The sequence below is a fragment of the Suncus etruscus genome, chromosome 6 (assembly GCF_024139225.1).
Source record: "Suncus etruscus isolate mSunEtr1 chromosome 6, mSunEtr1.pri.cur, whole genome shotgun sequence".
Lineage (NCBI taxonomy): Eukaryota > Metazoa > Chordata > Mammalia > Eulipotyphla > Soricidae > Suncus > Suncus etruscus.
This window is the reverse complement of record NC_064853.1, coordinates 66,591,994-66,608,172: the sequence shown is the minus strand read 5'-3', so window position 1 is coordinate 66,608,172 and position 16,179 is coordinate 66,591,994. Positions and strand designations below refer to the sequence as shown.

Genomic DNA, 16,179 nt, shown 5'->3' with positions numbered 1-16,179 from the left:
TTTCAAAATCTTACATACGGGGCTGGAGATATAGCACAGCGGTAAGGCATTTGCCTTGCATGGAGAAGGACGATGGTTCGAATCCCGGCATCCCATATGGTCCCCCGAGGCGGTTTCTGAGCGTGGAGCCAGGAATAACCCCTGAGCACTGCCGAGTGTGACCCAAAAACCAAACAAACAAAAACAAAACAAAATCTTACATACAAGATCCATACATCTTACATACAAGGTTCAGCTAATGGACAATTGCGGACGGACATGCAGCTGTGCTTGTGACTGGCTCTGCAGTGTTTCTACAGCCTGGCTTGCCACGTCCTCTCTCCTTTGCAGTGTCCACGGTCACTTGAGCTGTGGTTCATGTTTCTTCTGTCGTGCAGGAGCGGGTGACTGTGCCTGTCATCGCTGGCCTCTCCACCACTGAGACTTAGCTAGGTCTTACAGGGGTTCAGCGGTGGGGCAGTATGGGGGGCCCTAGGGTACCCTGAGACCTTGGTGCTCCTGAGCTCTGGCACCACCACTACCTCTGACTCCTCTCCCTGCCCAGTGGCTGCTTCAGGATCCAGGATTAAAACATTGTTGTGATTGTATTATTTTTATTTAGTGATGTCAGCCGCTGCCTAGGTGTTCCCCCTCATCACCAGCTATTGTATTTGTCATAAACCCAGGAAAACACACAGCTCAGAACGCATGGGCCAGGCGAGATCCTGAGCATAGAATGAGCCTTCAGTTTACTGCCATTTAGAAAATCTTCTCCTGAAAGGCCCTTTCATGACCAAGACCTTGGCTAAGACTCAGTGGTGGGCCATGTTCACTCCATGCTCAGTGCTTGGGACTGCAGAGAAATAAGCAGATCAGAGTTTTCGTGCCAACAACGATGGTGGCAATCTCTGGGCAGACGCACAGCAAGTTTCATTGGACCCAAATCTACTTGCATTTCGGATAGTCACCAATGTTGTAATGTGACTCACAACATTGGCCCGGGGTCAGGAGACAGAACAACAGTCAGGATGCCCAATCCAGCTTAGTTTCCAGCACCACTTGCTCCCTTGAGCATCACCAGGTGTAGCCCCAGAGGCCCCAACATTTGCGGGTCCTGGGATCCTCAGCACCACAGGGACTGAGCAACACCACATCCTCAGACACTTGCTTTGGACCAAGGATCCAGTTGGCTGAAAGAAGCAGTGAGTACCCTTGGGAGGCCACAACAAACACAAGCCCTCTCGGATCTCAGCAGATGCAGAAGAACCCCTTGGTAGGAGTTTGGCTCAACCTATTCCTATTCTGCCTATTCCCCAAAATTCAGAGAGAATGAATCTGACTCTTGTATCAAAGGATAACTTTCTTTGCAGGCAGGGAACCCAAGACCTGAGATGCTCAAGAGACTGGATCACAGACTGATGTGGGAGATGTGGGTTGGAACACTGCAGGGTCCCTGAGCACTGGACTGGAAGTATGAGTGTGGTCCCAAAACAAACACAGTTACCAAGCTTGTCAGATGCCTGCCCAGATTTGAAGATGTCAGGGAACAGTGGAATGAGAGCTTGGTGGGCATGTTCCTGCTGAGATGAGGGGGTCTGCAGACCCCAGCGAAGGGTCATTCTTTTTAAGACAAACGCCTTAAAAAGTCAGTGTTTGAGCCAGAGATAGCACTGGCCTAGTACATATCCTCCCTGATTTGATCTCTGGCATTATAGGGTATCCCTAGGAGTTACTTCCCAAACTGAGTATCCCATAAATTCCAGGAGCAGCCTTAGACCCTCTACTCTGCTGGCGGGGCTGCCCTAGATACTGCTTCTAGAAGCCTCAAAGTTTCCAGAACTCCGCAGGCACTCCGTTTTCATCCAGGGAATCTGTGGCTGGACGGTTAGCCTGTTTGAACAGTGAAACAGTGAATTTAAATCAGCAAAGTCCAGGTGTGCGCAAGCCTCATTTAGCATGCAATTAATTTTATGTCTATAATGAAGAGGAAGAAGCTCGCCTTCCGGGGGAATTAAATAGACTTATGAGGAACCGCTGCCTCATGGAAATGAAAGAAAATAATTCCCCAGCGCTGCCTGTCCCTAGGGTTGGTGCTGGTGATGCTGAGCTTGTACATCATAGCTTGAATCTGTTCTGTGTCAGGGGGTGATCTCTGGGCAGGAGTGAAGTCAGTTCTCATGGGAACGCATTGCAATGCTTGGGGCTGTGAAGTTAGTGCTTGTACTAAATGTTTTGTTTGTATTTAAACTCTCACACTCAGGCCAGAGCAGTAGTATAGCTGGGAGGACATTTGCCTGGAACCTGGCCAATGCAGGTTCATTTCCAGCATCCCATATGGTCCCCTGAGCTCCCCCAGGAGTGATCCCTGAGTGGAGAGCCAGTTACCTTTGGGTACCACTGATGTGGCCCCAAAACCAAATTAAATGAAATAATTTTCACACTCTTCTTTTACCACTTTCAAATCTTTTTTGTTTTTGTTTTTTGGTTTTTCGGGCCACACCCATTTGATGCTCGGGTTACTCCTGGCTAAGCAGTCAGAAATTGCCCCTGGCTTGGGGGGACCATATGGGACGCCGGGGGATTGAACCGCGGTCCTTCCTTGGCTAGTGCTTGCAAGGCAGTCACCTTACCTCTAGTGCCACCTCACCGGCCCCACCACTTTCAAATCTTCATCTCTTGTAGTGACGTTTATATATATATATATATATATATGTATGTATGTATGTATGTATGTATGTTTTGTTTCTTCCCAGAGGATGGGGTGGCAGAAATAGTCGAGGATGGGAGTGAATGGCAGTACATGGCAGGAACAGCAGGCCTGACCTCATTTGAGGGGCTCCTGTGTGACACCTGCAGTAATGGCTCTGGCCATCTCTTGATCCCTCCTCTTCACCCTGCAATGGCCCGTGGCAGAATGTGTCATGCCTATGCACTTTGCAGGAGGAAAGGAGCCAGACACAGGCATTTCCCATCTGCCCCAGTGCTACCACTTGCATCCCACCAAATCTGGTTCTAATACCAGGTACTACACATAATTCTTGAGCAGAGTCAGGAGTCACTCCTCATTAAAAGGAGGGACAGTTACTGAGGAAATGCAGGGGAAGATCAAGCATGTCTCACCCCTCTGCACTTCGGCCGCAGACTTGGAGGTCCACGGGACTTTGGCCTATCTTTAGCACTGACTGTGTCTCACACAGGCTCACACACACACACACACACACACACACACACACACACACGGTGTCTGGGCAGGGGCTGGGTCATAGGGTGGGTCCCTGTGGGGACGCAAGCATGTCAGAGAACACACCTCATATCACTCGACCCTTTTCCACTCTCAGGGCTGAAGGGCTCCTTGCAGAGACTGCAGCTCGAGTACGTGGACGTGGTGTTTGCCAACCGGCCAGACGGCAACACTCCAATGGAAGGTGAGTGAGTGAGTCTTTGTGCTTTCAGCAGAATCCTCAGTACTTTCAGGGTGTTGCACTGAATCTGCACTTTAGAAGGGCACTTGGAGCACCATGATTCTTCCAGCCCATGATCAGACAATGCTGTCCCATTTCCTGTGTCCTGTTCTTAGCAATGATTCATTCTTCTTATGGTGAGACTTTCAATCTCCTTTGTTAAGTATATTTTAGGTATTTGATGTTGCTGGATATTTTTGCAAGGATTGTCTTTAAATTTTTTTCTCTTCTAGCACATTATTTACATATAGTTACGCCACATTGTTATTTATTAATTTTTTAACTTGCTACCTTAATGTATGGTTTATTGTGTCTAAGAGTTTTTGGGTGGGGTCTTTTGGGATTTTCAATGTATATCATCATGTTTTTCTGTTTTTTTTTGTTTTGTTTTGTTTTTGGGTTTTTGGGCCACACCCGGTAACGCTCAGGGGTTACTCCTGGCTATGTGCTCAGAAGTTGCTCCTGGCTTGGGGGACCATATGGGACACCGGGGGATCGAACCGCGGTCCGTCCAAGGCTAGCGCAGGCAAGGCAGGCACCTTACCTTCAGCGCCACCGCCCGGCCCCTCATGTTTTTCTGTAAATGTAGGTTGATTTGATCTTTTTCTTTATCATGGTGTGAGCTTTTAGAGCTCTGAACTTCCCCCTTAGTTCTGCTCATGCTGTGTCCCACAGGTTCTAGTAGTTTGTATTTAGTTTAGGCTTTGGGCCACACTGGTGATGCCTAGGGTCTACTCCAGACTCCATACTCCATATTCAGGTGCTTGGGGGATTATATGGGGTGTTGAGATTAAATCCAGGTTGTCTGTGTGCAAGGCAAGAGCCTTACCTGTTGTGCTACCTTTCAGACCCCTCTAGTAGTATGATTTTTCTTTTTGTTTCTTTTGCTTGTTTTTTTTTTTTTGGGGGGGGGGACCATATAGGATGCCGGGGATTGAACTCAGGGCGGGAACTTGCAAAACAAATGCCCTTCTTGCTATACTCTTGCTCTAGCCCACAGTTGTATGCTTTTATTTGGGGGGGGGCACACCCATTTGATGCTCAGGGGTTACTTCTGGCTAAGTGCTCAGAAATCGCCCCCGGCTTGGGGGGAACCACATGGGACACCGGGGGATCAAACCTCGGTCCTCCCTTGGCTAGCGATTGCAAGGCAGACACCTCTAGCACCACCTCTCTGGCTCCAGTTGTATGTTTTTTATTCTCATTTGATTCAGGATATTTTTTATTTCTTCTTTGATCTAAATGTTATTTACAATCTGTTGTTTTGTTTCTAGATATTTCATCATTTTTTTTTTTTTTGTGATTTTTGGGTCACACCCGGCAGTGCTCAGGGGTTATTCCTGGCTCCATGCTCAGAAATTGCTCCTGGCAGGCACGGGGGGGGGGGGGGGGGAACCATATGGGACGCCGGGATTCGAACCGATGACCTTCTGCATGAAAGGCAAACGCCTTACCCTCCATGCTATCTCTCCGGCCCCTATTTCATCATTTTTTTTTTTTTGGTTTTTGGGCCACACCCGGTTGACGCTCAGGGGTTACTCCTGGCTATGTGCTCAGAAATCGCCCCTGGCTTGGGGGGGACCATATGGGATGCCGGGGGATCGAACCACGGTCCTTCCTTGGCTAGCGCTTGCAAGGCAGACACCTTACCTCCAGCGCCACCTACCCGGCCCCCTATTTCATCATTTTTAATGATTTACTTTATGATTGATTTCTACTTTTGTGCTGTTTCTGAGCAGAGACTTGGTATGATTTGTGTTTTTGTGATTTTTGTGGATGTTTGAGCTGTATCTTATCATCTGACTTGTCTTACAAAATGTCCCATGTACCATGTGGAAGAATGTGGATTAGTTTGGGGCATGGAGGATCCTGAATAGGTCATTACACCTGGCTCTAGTTCCTCTTGCTTCTTTCCTGATGGTCTCTCTAGCTTATCTATTCAGAAATGATCATGGATACTGAAGTTGGCCACTTGGTACAGTACTTGATACTATTATCTATCAGATTACTGGGTTCTACCCAATAAGTATTCATACTCCACCCTAGAGTGTGATCTGGTGATGGGATTACTGGATCCCTTCCTACTTGGTATTCATTCCTTCTCCACCATAGGGTGTGGTCTGGTTCTTGTGAATAAAAGCCTGGGTTTCAGAAAGGAAGAGTCTAATTCTTCGGTCTTTCTTCATTAAGCTGCTTTCCTTCTTAGGAGCTGAAGGTGTATGTGTGATGGGGTTCTTGGCTTAAGTGTTGGAATTCCTGAGCCCATTCTTGCACCTTTTCACTGAATGGATTAGTTTCTGCGTTGATATTTGCTTCCTGACCAGTGTGTCTCCAGGTCCCAGTTTTGGAACTGAGGCTTCTCTTTCAGTCATCCATCTAACTCCGCAGTCTGTTAGAGGTCACCTTGTAAATGTGGTTGCTTGTTATTTGGGGCCACAGCTGTCTGTGGCATTTTGCCTTCTTGACCTGTTAGTCTTTTAGTTAATGTGCAACGTCCCCTAAGTCTTTTAGTATCTCTAGTTTGATGCTTTTTGGTCTGGACCCAGCAATGGCTTCCCACCTCCCATTAGTTCGTCAATTGTCTTCTGGCCACTGACTCCGAGCTTGTATTGATCACGAGGCTTGCATGTCTCCTAAAAGCAACAGAAGGATGGTTGTTTCCACATCCACCCTGTTCTTCTGGGAAAGTTCAGTGCATTGACATTTAGAGGAACCGCTGACCCGGAAGTGTTTGTGAGTCTCTGTGGGGAGTTTTGCTGGTGTTGTTCATGGTTCCTTTGCAGAGGTGGCTAAGGCACCTATTTTAAACCTTCCTCCACCCCCTGTGAGCATGTCCATCCTGGTTTCCTAACACACATGTCCAATCACTCTAATGTAAATGGGTTCAAATGCCAGTCTCATGCATCTGATTAGTACCCTGCAGGGCTTTTAGTCGAATTAAGTCTGAAACAAGACAGGAAGCTTCAGGTCTGCACAATCAGAGCCAGAAAAAGCCTTTTGTCTTCCCCCTTTCCAGAACCGCCTTTGGACCCAATTAGCTGTTCCCTCCCTCTTGTCGGGAGGAAGCAGCAGAAAGTGTTGGTGGGTGGAGAAGCTGCCACTGGGCGGGCGCTGACCCCAAGGGCCGCTGCCAGGCTTTCTCCTCGTCCCTCTTCTCAGTTATTCCTCCTGCAGCGCATCTGCTGCACCATCTGTCTCTGCCACCATTGCTGGCAACAGAACTGGTCCTGGGTCCAGAGAAAACCAGCCCAGACACCTCATTTCTTCTTCTCAGGAAGCTGTTTTTCCTCCTTAAAGTGGCTGAGAGTCCCTCCTGCCAGAGCCTCCACTCCCTCCTCACCCCCAAACACGCCATGCGCTTCCCACTCTTGGCTCAGCTCCTCTGACGTGAGAAAGAAGGTTCCAGCAAGAAAGGTTCCAACTGAAGGCAGCCAAGCCCAGAAGGTGCTCCCTGGTGCCAGGCGGGTGGTGAAATCTGTGCCCACCCACAGCTCCAGGGGGGACAGTGCTGGCTCCAGGCGCAGGCAGGAAGGAGGTAGACAGAAAGGAAGAGATCAATCCTTGCAGTTCCTATAGCTTTTCAAATGGGGAAAAAAGGCCCACTCTCATGCTGGTCTGAAAACACGATGATGATTTTTGGTGAGATTACATTTTCATTAAACTTAACTTGAAAGACACTTGCAACAGAACTCCCTCATTTTTCATGTGGAGCTTTTTGCCAAAAACAGTTCATCCCAAAGAATCCCTGAGTCATTAAATATTTATTCCCAACTTTAATTGAAGCTTAAATTATGTCTCGCTAGTAGGTCAGTACAGACATAAAACAAATCAGATGTTTTTACTCCAAATAAAAGAAACCAGATCAGGGGCCGGAGAGATAGCATGGAGGTAAGGCGTTTGCCTCTCATGCAGGAGGTCATCGGTTCGAATCCCGGCGTCCCATATGGTCCTCCCGTGCCTGCCAGGAGCAATTTCTGAGCCTGGAGCCAGGAGTAACCCCTGAGCACTGCCGGGCGTGACCCAGAAACCACAAAAAAAAAAAAAAAAAAAAAAAAAAAAAAAAAAAAAGAAACCAGATCAAAGTGAATTTCACTTCATCCCAGAATATCATCATGGCAAGCAACTCATTCATACTTTTATGAAGCCATGTTTTTTGTCACTGCATTTGAGTGGGCATATAGGAATGTTTATGGATGCCCAAACGAATAGCAATATTCAAGATTGCTATTGGAATAGCATCCAAAATGATCTATTTCTAGAGCACCAGAAACATCAAAGGCTTGATAAACATTTATTGGATAAGTTGGTGAAATTATAGGTAGATGGATATATGAAAAGTGGGTGGGTGGATAGATGGAAGGTGAGTGGATGGATGGATGGTGATGAGCAGATGCTGGGGGTGAATGGATAGGTAGGTGGATGGGTGGATAGATGGATGGATGATGGAACCGTGGGTGGAGGGATAGCTATATGGATGAATGTATGGGTGATGGAATTGATGCAGTGATGGATGACGGAATAGTGGATGGAAGTGAAAGATAGGTAGAGAGATGGATAGATGAAGAAACAGTGGTGAAGGATGGTGAGTAGATGGATGGACAAATGGTGGATGAGTAGGTGCATGGATGGATGGGTGGTAGGAGGGTGAGTGGAGGGACAGTGATTGATAGATGGTGAAGGGGTGTGTGGGTGGATAGGTGAATAGATAAATGATAGAGCAGTGGATGAGGGATGATTATATAGATGCATGGAGGAGTGAACAAGTGCTTGAGACTGTCAGAAAGAAACCATAGTCAACCAGATCCAACTGCATTGCCTCCAGGTATTCAGAAATCTAATTTGATTTCCTAACATCTCCCGATATCTGGTGCCTAATCTGGTTCAATGTATTTTAACACGATGTGAAGGGCAGGCTTCAGGAAATAGTGAAGGGCAAGACAGATGAGGTAGCTGCTAGGGGCCCTTCCTGACAGTTTGGCCATAGCTCAGACCTTTCCTGATTAAGTGACGGAGTGACTGAAACAGGGGTTGGGCTTGGTGACTACCCCAGCTCAATTCACATTGTATGCCTATGCATATGTGTTTATATACCTGCTGTAGGGCTGGGGTGGGACCCAGCGCTGGGAATGGCCATGGGGATGGGGCAATACCCCAGGGTACTCTAGTTTCCACTCAGTCAGCACCCAGGGGATGCTCCCAGAGTTACTGTGCAGCCCCAGCTCTTCACAGCACTCAGGACTGAGGACTGTGGACCTTCACCTTCCAGGGGGACATTTTCTGGGGCTGTCCACTCTGGGTGTCAGGTGCAATGCTAGAGTTTAGGTTTGCTCTGCTGGGATCCCTGTCTGATGGGGTGCTGTAGGACAGACGGGCTCACTGGTCCCCACACTTCACAGGCCCCTTGGTGGTTCATGCAGCTGTGTTGCCCTCTAGTGGACATACGAGGCAGTGCCGCATGAACCCACTTAACAGACCCGGTACCAGCCTGCCTGTCCAGGCTCACCTCCATGAAGATGAGGCAGTGGCAGCTTGAAATGAAACTCAGTGTCCTGCCCGAAGCCTGCTTATCCTTCTACCTGGCTCACGGGGGTGACCTCATTATGCCAGCCCGGCCCCTCAGCCAGCTTACAGCTTAATTCAGATTTTGGACTGCCCTGGATCTCTGCATCCTTGGGCCACTGTGGGGCTTGCTGAAGGTTCTAGGCTGCTGCTGTGTCAGAGACCAGGAAGTGAGGGAGAGCTCTGTGTGCCTGTGCATCTTCGGTCACTACAACAGCTGCTTAACTCAGCTAAGCCAATCTCTTCTGTATGACAAAAGTACTGCATCAGTTTGTAAACTTGTGGGAGGAGCGTGCTCCAGGGACTCACCATGCTCTCTGTTCCCACAGAGATCGTTCGCGCCATGACGCATGTCATCAACCAGGGCATGGCCATGTACTGGGGCACCTCCCGTTGGAGTGGCATGGAGATCATGGTGAGGAGAGTGCCGGGCTGTCATCCCATCCACACCTTGTCCACACTGAGGCCATCTCAGGCTTTCCTGACAGCTCACCACATGCTCCAGCCCCATGATCTGGGGAGGCCCAGGAATCACTCCCCATCTGGCATGTGGGGGCAAGTGAAGCTCCTGGCTCCTGTGCAGACGAAGAACAAAACGACCAAGAGAGCAAGCAGGGCGAGGGCACAGGCCTTGCATGTGGCTGGCCCTAATCCCACCCAGCTCACAGGACCCAGCACAGCATAGGTCCTTTGAGCACAGCCGGGGAGGCTCCCAAACAACTAAACCAAGAATGACCTGTGTGGGAACACACCTCATAGCTGAGAGATGCTGACTTGCCCACACTCCCAAACCGTGTTAAACACCTTCACTGGGCATCGCCTGCTGATCCCACATCACTTCTTTAGACCATCTGGGTCTTTCTTCCCTGGGCCCCTTCAAATCAACTAACTTTCTTTAGGAAAGTCCTACTTGGGCCCACCCGCACCCTCCCAGAAGTCTTCCCAGATCTCCCTGATGGGGCCTCTTACCTGGCTGGTCTGTTCTGATTCTGTGCCAAGTTCCTTACAGGCCTCCTGGGACACCTTCACCCTCACATGCCTTGTCCCCACAGGAAGCATACTCAGTGGCGAGGCAGTTCAACCTGATCCCGCCCGTGTGTGAGCAGGCCGAGTACCATCTGTTCCAGAGGGAGAAGGTGGAGGTGCAGCTGCCTGAGCTCTACCACAAGATAGGTAGGGCCCTTCGAGCGAGTGGACTAGGGTGTAGCCCAGGCCTGGTTGAGGGGACACCGCTGTTTAGAGACATGACCGGCCAGGGAGGGCGGGCACAAGTATGTCTGATCCATGTTACCTGCCATGTGCTGTGTGGTATCTCATTGGGTGTTGGGCATTGTCCACACTGCACCAAGAGCTAATGCAACAAGTGGGGAAATAACTGCTTCATGGAGAAAGCATATGGTTCCCATCCCCATGAGTCTGGGATTCTTGATACCCCAGGTGCTGTGCTGGCCATGCCTGACAGGTGGCTCTGCTGGTCATCCCACTACCCACTGTTCTTCTCCACAGGTGTCGGAGCCATGACTTGGTCCCCGCTGGCTTGTGGCATCATCTCAGGAAAATACAGGAACGGGGTGCCTGACAGTTCTAGGGCATCCCTCAAGGTATTGCCTCCTGCTGGGTTCTGAAACCCTAAATCCCAGGGTGGATTCTGCTGCTGTCATGTATACAAGTGAAGAGCATGTGGGAACCACCATTGGCTGCCCTGCCAAGGGCAAAGTCACTGCCCCAGTTCTCACCTCATTTTTAATTCTTTCCTCCACATACAAACCTCCCTGTAAATCACCTTAGGCATGGGGATGCTCCCTCCTTCAGTTATTCAGTCTGAGGGGACAACACAGGGCTGGCCTGGGGTCATCTCGCATCTCTAGTCCTGTGACGGCCTCTGTGAGGCTGGGACTCAAGGGGGAGAGCCAGAGACGGCTTTCACAACACAGGGAGCACATACACACACATACAACACACATGTATGTGTGGACACATGCATGCACACACTGCCCTTGCAACTAAGAGTAGCCATGTGTGGCTGCCACAGGACCCACACATACAGTGTGGAGTGAAGGACAGACCAGCTACGACCAGGCACAGGGCACTTCTGGGGTAACCATAGATGCATTTGTCCGGGCAAAGCTGGAAACTGCAATGAGAAAGCTGGGTCTTCAGGAACCTTTGGGGAAGCCTCTAAAAGCAGTCAGCAATCTCATAGATGGATAGACTGTGGGGCAAGCACCTGCCCTTACTCCCTACTTCCCCATGTGATGGACTATGGCCCTGCTGTGTGCAGCAGAGCTGAAAGCAGAGTGCAGGAAAGGCTGTGGTCACTGTCTCACTGTCCTTTTGTGACACCCATCACTGCCTGCAGGCTGCTGTGCCCTAGGAGTCCCTGGGCCTTGTCCCTCACTCAGCTAAGCAGCCCCCAAGGTCTGCAAGTACACACATCAGTACATGTATATACATAGGCACCGCCACACATGTACACAAACATGCAGAAAGCCCCCTCTGCTGAGGAGCAGATGGAGCTGCTTGTGATCAGGGCGAGCCAGGGCCCCCTGGGCAGCCGAGGGGTGCCATAACTGTTCCCCTGTCCTCAGTGCTACCAGTGGCTGAAGGAGCGCATTGTCAGTGAGGATGGCCGGAAGCAGCAGAGCAAGCTTCAAGAGCTGGTCCCCATCGCAGAGCGGCTGGGCTGCACTCTGCCCCAGCTGGCTGTGGGTGAGTCCCAAGGAGAGCTGAGTGGCCCCAGAAAGTGTGTTGGGGGTAAATGCAGCAGGCCAGATGCAATCTGGGATGGGTCTCATATCTCTCACAGAACTACAACTCCCGAGGTGGTGCCATGTGGAGACTCGCACCTTCCCAGCCTAGTGCCCTCCTCTGGCTCCTTTTTTTTTTTTTGGGTTTTTGAGCCACACCCGATGACGCTCAGGGATTACTCATGGCTATGCGCTCAGAAGTCGCTCCTGGCTTGGGGGATCATATGGGACACCTGGGGATTGAACCACAGTCTGTCCTAGGCTAGCGCTGGCAAGGCAGGCACCTTAACTCTAGCGCCACCGCCCGGCCCCTGGTTCCCCCTTTAGTACATGGTCTCACTAACAGCTAAAAGGCAGGAGGCAATCAGGAAAATCCAACAGTGCACGAGCAGATTCTAGAAAGAAAGAGTTAAGATGAGGCAGGGAAGGGGTGGAAAGATGCTATAAGGGCCCAGCACAGGCTCCATACCAGGCACCTTCTGGTCTCTGGGCTCTGCCAAAGGCTGTCAACCTTCCCAACAGCAAGTAGATACCTGCCCCACAGAGCTTCTGGTAGTGATGTGAGCACTGAACCAGAAGTCCACATTCATGTTTTAGCCTAGCAGGTGGTAGCCTCTCTATGGCGCCTAAACTCATGTTTGTTTCTGGGGTCTCCCAGCATCTGGACTCCTGATGTTGTTCAACCAACCAGGTTGTGCTCAGGCCCACGGGTGCCATGCCAGGTGCCCACAGACCAACCTGTGTCCTGGCCCTCAGCTTTTATGCTTGTTAGTGGGTGTGTATGTGTGAGAGGTGAAGTATGGAGGGTGAGATGTAGGGGTGATGCATGGAGATTGAGACTAAAGAGGTGAATTGTAGAGGGGTGAGGTGTGAAAAAGGAGGCTGAAGGGGCAAGACTTGAGGGAGGCTTCTCTGGCAGTGCTTATGACAGGCCGGGGCAGGAAATAGCCACTTAACCCGAGCAACCCACCACCTGACCGGGGTGTCTAGGTACTCTTACAGCTCTGGTCACCCCTCACCAGGCAACTCAGACTTGTTTGCCCAGCTCAGCCTCAATTTTCCAGGGTTACAAACTGAGAATGTGCAGCACCCTGGTATTTAAAGGCTGTGGGGGGACAAGTGGCTGAGCTGGGAAGTCAGGGAGTAGGTGTCAGCTAACGGTGTGAGGGGTGCCAGGTCTGCACCTCACCAGTGTGGACACTGGCTGGGAGGGCCAGAGGATGGACCTCAACACAGGAACACCAGGTTCTGACACTCCCCTGTCCCCAGCCTGGTGCCTCCGGAGTGAGGGTGTGAGCTCCGTGCTCCTGGGTGCATCCAGCCCCGAGCAGCTCATGGAGAACCTGGGCGCCATCCAGGCAAGTAACCCGTCCCGGCACATCCTTGTACGACCTGGGAGCAAGCAGAGGCCCTCATGGGGTGTTGGACTCTGTACTATAAGGGGCCAGACAGGGAAGGGGAAGACCCCCCCCACCAGCCACCAGGAGCCATGGCCCACTCCCGGCCCACTCCCAGTGCCACTGCCTGCCCAATGACTATACTACCCTCAGGCCTGGCTCACACTTGGCCTCTAGTATCTGCTGCTCTAGCTTTGCCCACTGGGACAGGTACATGCTGGCCAGTCTGCGAGTAGATGCATGAGGCTTCCTGGCACAATGGAGAGGTGAGGTCTGAGGGCTGTGTCCAGTCCTGGCCTTACCTGGGGGTAGGGAGCAGTGCTACATGACCCCCCATTGCAGGTGCTCCCCAAGATGAGCTCACAGGTGGTGGCAGAGATGGACAGCATCCTGAGGAACAAGCCTTTCGGCAGGAAGGATTACCGCTCCTAGGGGTCTGCACGCCCACACCCCACCTCTGCTTTCTTGTCACCGGGGCGCTTCTGGCCAGTCTCCTTCTGGCCCCGGGGCTCATCCTAAGGTCTGGCGAGTTGAAGGATCCTGAGCTTTAGCTGCTTCTCTGGCCATGCAGTGCAGTGCAGCCCAGCCCAGAGGCACCCCAGCGGCCTGGGCCCTGAAGGGGGCGTCGCTAGCAAGCTGGAGGGCTCAACCCCTGACTGCTGCACAGCCTGGCAACACTTGTGACCCTGCAACCACACTTGGCCCTGAGGCCGTGTTTGCTGAGGCAATGGCAGTTCAAAGGGCGGTTGGGGCTCCAGGGGTGCAGAAAGAAGGGGGTCTTGGCAGCGCAGTGATCATCTGCATGCCAGCTCTGCAGGCACCCTGGTTCAGGCGCCTCAGCCTCCCACACTTCTGGTCGCTTTGGTCCACCTGAGAATACTGTGGAAGACTGAGAAAAACGCGCTTTCTCTCTTCTTGGCTGTGTGCAGAGGGGCTGATGGAACCTCTGAGCAAAACAGACTCAACTTTCTAAAACTGACGGAACTTTCCGGTGCATGGCCTGCCCCACTTAGAACCTCGGGCATTGGCGAGTGGATGGCACCACCTGCTTCCCGGTCCCACTGCTGCAGCTTTGTTTCCGCACACACGCTAGCAGCCCCAGCCCGGTTCTGTTGGGCCCGAGTGTATTCTCAGAGTGAGCTGAGCAGGGTAGTGCTCACTCTTTAGTGCTCCCCCACACCCACCCACCCACTGACTAGGCGGTGGAACAGCGTGTTATGTGGCTTAACCTGCTTCAAATAATAAAAGCATTTTGTGTGTTTCCTCCCTGAGAGCCCACTTGCTGTCTTTACATCTGAATGTCTGTGTAGGCAGGGCAGGGGTCAGAGCAGAACATATATGACCAGGCTCAACTGCCGCCCAAACCTCCCTTTCTCCTCACAAACTACTGAAGCTCTCTTCCCATGGGGCCTTGGAAGTACTCAGATTTGTTCAAACTGCAGACACACGAGAGGGAAAAACAGCGGAGTGTTTGCCTCCTCACTGCTGACCTGGGCTTGATCCCCAGCACACCATATAGTTCCTGGAGTAATCCCAAGCACAGAGCCAAGAGTACCCCGTGCACCACCAGTGTGACCTAAACATGGAGAAAAACACCAAACTCCCTTAAATTAAAACCAAATATGCAACTGGTGAGCTGGGGAAAGTTTGTTTTTCTATACTCGGCCAAGGTAAACGTGTGGGGGAAGCCAGACCTTCCCAGCCAGAGGCGGAGGGAAAATTCCTTGAACAAGCTGGCTTCATGGATAAGAATCCCCTGGCAGCCACATGCTGTTCCAAGGGGGGCAGGAACCGCATCTACTTGGGGAGTCTGGGCTAGTGTGTGCCTGGCCCTGACTAGTATGGTGGCTGCAGGCCCCGGGCAGTGAGGACACCGCCTGTGCATGTGCCCAGCAGGGCAGACCAGTCCGTGCTCCAGGCCAGCACCTCTGACAGCAGTCTCAGTTTTTCAATGTCATGAACAAAGGGGCTACAAGAAGCCATGGGGCCCACAGCTGGATATAATGTGACCCATGGGTTGGGGGTGGAGCCCCCACATCCAAAGCAAGGCTCCTGGTGGTCAGACCTAATCTGCCTGTGAGAATGACCAGCCCACCCCAGAAGACCCAGTAGGACCAGAGTCCCTGAGCACTAGGCCCTGGGATACCTGGTGTGGCCCTGTGTGGGGTCACCTACTGGCCTCTGGGACCCCCAGTTCAGGCAGCAGCATCATTCAGTGTGGCGGCAAGCCCAGGAACAAAGTTCTGGGTGCAAGCAGAGGTGCCCTCAAACCCTGCAATAGTGGAGTGTCACCCCAGACACCACCCCATTAAGTGGGGGCACAGGGGCAGCCTAAGGTCTGGCAGTGCCTCTGGTAGCAGCTATGTACACCTTGAAGATTGGCTGCTGGTCCTGTGCCAGGTGGGCATGTGGCCCTCACAACTGCTGCTCAGGTGCCACCAGTTCCATGAGCATAAGACATGGGGATATGGGGCTGAGCGATAGCACAGCAGTAGGGTTTTGCCTCGCATGTTGCCGACCCAGGACAGACCTAAGTTTGATCCTCGACATTCCATATGGTCCCCCGAGGCAGGAATGACTTCTGAGCGCATAGCCAGGAGTAACCCCTGAGCATCATGGGGTGTGGCCCTAAAACCAAAACCAAAACAAGACATGGGGATGTGCATTGTGCACTGCCCTGACCAGCCTAGAGGGGGACAGGTATGAGGCAGACATGCCCTGAGCCTATATGCAAGAGCGTTTGTGATCCCTGGCTCCCATTCCCCATATTCGTGGCTGACACCAACCAAAGCTTCAGGCCTGTCCTCAGAAAGTGGTTCTCTCTGGAAGAATTGGAGTTATCCCAGGACCCCATGGCCCTCCTGGGAGCTGGCAGGAGCTGGCCTGGGCTCAGGTGCCAGATTCGGCACCCGGTCTATGAACTAGTCTTCACAGCTAGGTTATGGTGTAGGGATAGCCTGATCCATTGGGGCACAGTATGTGTCTGTCCCTCTGTCCCCAATACCCCACATCTGGGCACTATTTCCAAGCCACTCC

The 16,179-nt window shown here is 51.6% G+C and overlaps 1 protein-coding gene across 1 annotated transcript in view; it reads left to right on the top strand.

The window, feature by feature from the left end:
• KCNAB1 (potassium voltage-gated channel subfamily A regulatory beta subunit 1) overlaps window positions 1–14,416 on the top strand; it is a 59,018-nt gene extending 44,602 nt beyond the window's left edge. The window contains exons 8-14 of the mRNA XM_049775233.1: window positions 3,318–3,404; window positions 9,329–9,414; window positions 10,052–10,172; window positions 10,506–10,600; window positions 11,588–11,708; window positions 13,016–13,104; window positions 13,486–14,416. Coding sequence (XP_049631190.1) covers window positions 3,318–3,404; window positions 9,329–9,414; window positions 10,052–10,172; window positions 10,506–10,600; window positions 11,588–11,708; window positions 13,016–13,104; window positions 13,486–13,575 — 689 coding nt within the window. The 3' untranslated portion in view covers window positions 13,576–14,416. The remainder of the gene's footprint in view (window positions 1–3,317; window positions 3,405–9,328; window positions 9,415–10,051; window positions 10,173–10,505; window positions 10,601–11,587; window positions 11,709–13,015; window positions 13,105–13,485) is intronic.
• The last annotated feature ends 1,763 nt before the right edge of the window (window positions 14,417–16,179 follow it).